The following is a 6,704-nucleotide window of genomic DNA, read 5'->3' as shown; positions in this document are numbered from 1 at the left end:
GCTACTGGTTGGCGGTCCCTGCTTTAACTATATTCAGTGGTTCCTGGTTCTTTTTGTGGAGTCACATTGGCTTCACAGGTTAGCAAGTCCTTTTTTAGATCTTCTCCCTTTCCATGCTTCATGTCAACCAACAACAAGTCCATGCGACCACTGACTGGGGAATTACGTTCCCAGACCCAACGCTTTTCACAGGTAGCAGTAAACATCTGTGGGCGGTGTCTGGCCCGAGATCTACTTTCGTTTCACAAAGTGCTGAGAAATGGCTGGGGAAAAAAAGACCTAGGTTTCTATTCCTCTCGGTACCTGCAGGGCACTGATTAGCATCAGCGATTGCGGAAGCAGGTCGATGTGGCCGAGAGCAGGCTGAGGGCGGGCGCGGCGCTGACTGACTCCCTCGATTCCCGGCCCCGCCGCCCTACCACTGCCAACCCCGAGTACTGTTCACCCACCATGGCCCGAGTTGGCGGCTCCCCGGGGCCTAGTGGGGAGGAAGAGACGCCCCTAGGCGCGCTCTGTGACTTCTGCCCCCCGGGGGCGGGGAGACGCCAGGCAGAGGGCGGCTGCCTGACCTGCGGGGCCTTCTTCTGCTCGGCGCACCTGGAGCCGCACCTGAGGCCCGGCGGTTTCTCTGGGCACCGGCTGCTCGGCGGCCCCCCGGAGGGAGGAGAGGCGGCGGGGCCGGACAGGGAGGCCAGGGGGCTGGCTGAACTCCGGCACGACGGGCGGCGCTGCGCCGAGCACCGGCAGCGGGAGGTGGAGCTCTTCTGCCGGGACTGCCGGCTCTGCGTGTGCGCCATGTGCCCGGCCCTGGGGCCGCACCGCGGGCACGCGGTCACTCTCATCCAGCACGAGGCGGAGGAGAAAAAGGTAAGGGGGTCAAGGGATCCGGGTGAGGAGAGGAACTGCACACCTTCCTTCCAGCTGGAACCCGAGTACAGAGCCATATTCGTAGATAGTGCAAATTGTAGGCAACTCATCTGTACATCCTAGCAACGGCCACTTACCCGTGTAATTACATAATATGCACTGCTCACCTGTATAACTTGCCACCTGCGTACTCCTTATAATAGAGCAATCTCACCTGTATGACAGAAGAATCGTGTGATAGATGATCACACGATTCTTCTGTAAAACCTGTCAACCACTTATTAGCCTCTTGTGTAGTATGTCAGCCAGGGCTGACCCTAGAGTTTTTGCCGCCCTATACCAAAATGCCCAAGTACTCCGTGCCAATCATGTGCACCCGTTCACAAACCCATGGACCACACCCACGAGCAAATCAGCCTGTTATTTTGGAACTCATACTTTGATCAAGACCATTTCCGTTAATGCATTTTGCAAAGAAAATACATAGGGATTAATTAAACTCCCTTGCAAAGTCAAAGATCCATATGATTTATACAGGGGCAAGTTCGAGATCTCCATATTGGGAAGGATCACATTTATTACAATTAATTTAATCCTTGGCTCCTTAACACAACACATACTTTGACACTTAGGATCTCTAGGGCTACCATACAACTCACACAGCCAAATTAATTACAATCATTTGGAATAGCAGTGCCAAGAAGGTGATTAAGGCGTCGTTATATAAACACGTAGTCACTGGAGGCATTGGATTGCCCAAAATATAATATAACATTTTACGCATCCCACCTACACACCCAGCATGCGACTCAAAAAGCTGTCCGTACACAAAACTGTGGGTAACATTCAAACAAGATTCCTCTTTTACTAGATTACTGGAATCTAGCAATTTGGGAAGAGTGACGACATTTCCGTCACAAATGCAAACAATTATTCACAACCCCGATTTCCATCATGGGATTATAGATACTTGATTCAGCACGTGGAAATTACGTAATCCACCTCTATTCAGTAACTTGTACCGCACCATGAATTAGCAGGTTGAGAGTGCTGCGTAACCTCGGTCAACCTTTTTCACAGTGATATGTAACACCTAACCCAGTTGTTTTATTTGGAAGGGACCAAAGAGATTAAATAGTTGGAGGGAAAAGACCCCAATTGAAGTTCTGTTGGCTCATAATCAAATAAAGAGGGGGATTTTCATCCTCTTTGCTCATATAAGCAATCTTCAGTCTATCAAGAAGTACAATTATGCTCAATTGGAGAAACTTTTTGAATATTGATATAGCCGAGGAGATGTGGTCAATTATATGTTCTAGAATGCTAAGTCATTGTCATGTTCCCAGCACAAAGAACATGCCAACAATATAATAACAAGGTGATATCTCACTCCTACTAGACCGGAAGTGATGTTAGGAGGCTTGGACCCCCGCTGGAGGAGATGTGGGGTGGCTCGAACTCTTACACACATCTGGTGGTCCTTGATCCACATTCATCCTTACTGGAAGGAGATCATATCACAGGTCATATCAATCACTGGTATTGATCCATCCCCTCAGTCCTAGCATCTTGTTGCTGGGAGACCCAGGTGTTGACAGGACAGCCCCATTCATGACACTGATAGGCAAAGTAATGGAAACTATGGAATATATGTGTGATGGAGCGATTGACAGCCCTTGTAAATGATTGAATTAAAAGATTCAAAACAATGTGGTTACCTTTCAAGACTTCACTAAAAGAGGCTATCACCAATTCAAATCCTTTCCTGTCATGTTAAATCGTAGGTCTGCTTTATGTGAGATATCTTTCTCTTCCAACAGTGAGGTGTAATGGTCCATATTTAACACTCTTTTTGATGTACTGTATTTTATGCAATTTCTGTGTACCAGATGGCTACATGTTGTTGTTTATTGCATTTTGCAACCCACCCTGTTGCCTTTCCTCTTTACAATATGTTTTGTGGCATTTAATGTTCGTCTGAGCATCCAGAAACCTAAATAGAGTTGTTAAAATTGAGACTTTAACCTTTACTGTGACATGATAGACTGTGGCAAGCAGTTTTGTACCTTGTTTGTGCCGGTTTGTTTATGATGACACCAATAAAATATTTCTTTCAAACGAAAGAGTTGTTAAAATGACTCACATCAACGTGCTGTTCTGGCCGAGTGAAAGCCCATAGAGTACTTAAGGAAGGAAAGAAGGCTACTGATATCCAACTGGGTAACTTATAAGCTCTCCTGTTAGTGACATTCTTTTTCTTGGAAGAGACGCAGCTCCTGTCAGTTGTCATACGTGCCTGGTGTCAACTGACTGCACACTTTCAAAGACTACTACCGTTCCATATGGCTTTATTTTGTTGTTGCAGTTTTGTAAAACGTGAACTCGACCCGAAGGTTTTGGAGCGCTGTACACGGCGCTGTACACGAGCGCAAGTTACATTACACATTTCATTTTTACACAATACACGTGTATTTGGTAGGCACATGGAGATTAAGTGATCACCTGCCAGGGATCACAAGATGTTTAGTCGACGCCGAGACTCGAACCTGGTTCCCCGGTCGGCAGCTCTGGCCCTTAGGAGACGTCCTCTCATTAATTAAGTAACAGCCCTTCCAGTTTCAGTGATTCTTTGGAAGGCGCCTCTCACGGAAAACAACGATCGGTGACCTTTACCACACATATTTCAAACCAAACCAGTAACAGGAAACTCTGCGGGTTAGGCCTTGAACAACTGAAAAATTCTGCAAACTGTGCAAAATGAAGTGACTCCAAGAGGAGAATGAGCCATAACCTGCCCCGATGAAAGAACATTCCCTTCTGTGTTTTTTTTAAACGTGAGGTAACAGGGATAAAAGCGGCAGCTCAGCAGGAATTTGGCTCAAGTACAAATCATCAATTCACAAATAGGTGCTCAAAGCAAGATGGGGTGGGTCACTTCACTCCACCCTAAAGTTTCCTGAGCAAAGCTCTGGGTAAACGGCAATTCAAAATGTCTCGCTGAGCACTCAAATTGAAGTATCCTTGTGTCAATATTCAACCATCAGTAATAGTGGATGTTAGTCCATTCTCAGTCCTTCAAGATAGACACCAGAGTTCATAGATAAATGTAATGAAGATCCACTTTATTTCGGACTTCAGACTTCACAATTCCAAAATAATTTTTTCTATGACTTCACAATTCAAAAAGACTTCTTTAACACAATCCGCAGCCAACACGTGTTTCGTTGGGCATCTGTCTCATGCCTAATCAACTTCCTCAGGGCTGCAAGCCAAAATAATAAGAACATAATATAATCTAACTCTCTTTCTAATTTATACATAGTATGTACCAATGTCAAAAGATGTATTATAGTTAATTATAAGTTCACCACCTAAGTGAGAAATCATAGTCCCTTCATAAATGTGACATTTCATCCCAGCCTATATTCATATTGTGACTCCCAGTGTCTCTTAATAGTTCACGAAACATTCAGTTGTTTAAGCCAAATAAGACAAATAAAACAAATGTATTACCTATAATCAGTGATCTCTTATTTCAAATTCAACATTCTCTTTGTAGTGAAGAGTTCTAAAGGCTTAACCTGAAATGATATAAGGGCACTCTTAGTCCCAACCCTCAGCTCGTGTCCAGTGGCGAGAAGGGCTAGTAAACAGCTCTACTTACTATTATTAGCAGCTGTTATCATTATCCAATATTTAATATTAATTTCCGGCAGTGTACACCTGTGAATCTGTCCAAAGTAAAAATATTATTATCTCCAAAATTAAGTTATTTTATTAAACTATTGTACATGAATTTATTCTGCTAGTCACTCACAATAATAACTGGATAGTAGGCTTCTTACTCAATCGGCTTCTAATTTCTAAGTATATTTGACATCTACAGCTGCTCACTAAAAATGAGTTAAAAAGATATAAATTCAGTAACGTATGTTAATAAATGTCACTCCATTTTCTGTATATTAAGTGATAATCGTAATCACAAACCGTTACCGGTCCTGATAACCAGGCCAACTAGTCTTCTTCAATTTCTTTATTACGAGTCCAATTTAACCGATCTAATCTAAAAAACAGAATTCGTATAGGGAAGTGTTTGCATCTCCTATATATCTTATTATTGCTGATACAAATTATCGCATGTTACAGAGTAAGACTTACCGACTCCCGATTTAACAATATCAATCGTTTCTCATAATCCACTTGAAAAATTCTTTAGTTCCCAGACATCTTTAAGGTTTCAAAGTAGCAAATATCTGTTTGAAAAACGTTCAATTCAATATTTAGTATAGATCTACCATTGCCCTTCATTTAAATCTATCGTATAATAACTCACCACGATATCACGGCACAGTCCTTCCGTGTTCGGTTCGCTGGCGTCTTACTTCAGCGCCATATTGCTTAAGTAGTACTTCTCTTGTAGTTCAAGATTTGTGACCAATGACCGATCTTTAGCATTATTAGACAAACAATTATTTAATAAACCCATACTGAGTAACATTACTATTCAAGACCTTCATTATACTAGATTATTGTTGTCATTGTCAGAATCTGAAGAAGATCCGGTTACGATGAGTTCACTTTTGGGGGACTTAGAGATTAATCCGGGATTAGCATCTGGAAGTGGGTTTAAGGAGAAATCCAAATGGACACCGCAGTTATCAGCTGGTAATGTAATTGATGCTTTCTATAAATCTGTCAATATGGAAATAGACAATATAATACTAAAAGAAAAACACAAGAAGAAAGTCTCAGACAATCTAAAGATAGATGAAAGGGAAGCACTTAGAAAACTGACTGATCATCCAGACCTTATCATACGCAGTGCAGATAAGGGTGGTAACATCGTTGTTATGAACCGCAAGGATTACAATGAAGAAATCTTATTACAACTAGGAGATAGGAGATATTATGAGAGGATAAGTACTAATCCCTTGGAAGATGTTAAGAATAAGATCAACATGAAGCTCAAGGACTGGTATGATAACTCTTTACTAGATCGTGATGAATATCTATATCTTAAAATACAATCACCAAGGGCACCGTGTATGTACTGCTTACCGAAAATACATAAAAATCGACAAAAACCACCAGGTAGGCCTATAATATCAGGTATCGGTGGGCCTACAGAGAGAATATCTCAATTTGTTGATTCATACTTAAGACCCTTTGTACGTAGTTTACCCTCTCATATCGAGGATACCAAACATGTATTGAACATCATGAATGATATAGTTTGGGACAGTGATATGATATTAGTTACCCTTGATGTGGTATCCTTATATTCTAACATCGATCACGAATTGGGAATCCAAGCTATAGAGAATTTCTTGAATAAAAGACCAGCTGAATATTTGGATCACACATCAATGCTACTAGAGATGACAAGAATGATATTGGAAAATAATTACTTCTTATTTGAATCTACGTGGTACAAACAAAAACTTGGTACAGCAATGGGTTCCAAATTTGCCCCGTCCTTCGCGAACCTCTTTATGGGGAGATTGGAGGCGGAGTGGATTTGGGGCCCAAAAGGAATACAGTGGATTGATCACATCTATTACTGGGGCAGATTCATTGATGACTGTCTATTATTTTGGAGAGGTACTACGGACGAGTTGGAGTCTTTTTAGGGCTCGGGCCTAAGCCCCCACGAAGTGGAGGCGGAGCTTCCGAGCTCTTATGCGTTCAAAAAAAGAAAGAATTCAGAAAGGGCTCCGACTGGCACATTCCTTAGTTTTTTATGGCATCTGCCTAGTGATTCGTCTTCGCTGTGCTGTCTATTTAGTAGCGTTGACGTGATAGGCTGTATTCAATGTACGCGTGCCCGATTTGGCATA

The 6,704-nt window shown here is 42.4% G+C and overlaps 1 protein-coding gene across 1 annotated transcript in view; it reads left to right on the top strand.

Moving 5' to 3' along the window:
• Positions 1-244: 244 nt before the first annotated feature.
• Positions 245-6,704, top strand: part of TRIM14 (tripartite motif containing 14) — a 267,981-nt gene continuing 261,521 nt past the window's right edge. Inside the window, exon 1 of the mRNA XM_078676540.1 lies at positions 245-867. Coding sequence (XP_078532666.1) covers positions 451-867 — 417 coding nt within the window. The 5' untranslated portion in view covers positions 245-450. The remainder of the gene's footprint in view (positions 868-6,704) is intronic.

This window comes from Lissotriton helveticus, chromosome 2_1 (genome assembly GCF_964261635.1).
Source record: "Lissotriton helveticus chromosome 2_1, aLisHel1.1, whole genome shotgun sequence".
Taxonomy (NCBI): Eukaryota; Metazoa; Chordata; class Amphibia; order Caudata; family Salamandridae; genus Lissotriton; species Lissotriton helveticus.
The sequence above is the reverse complement of the archived record's forward strand: the minus strand, read 5'-3'. Positions and strand labels throughout refer to the sequence as shown.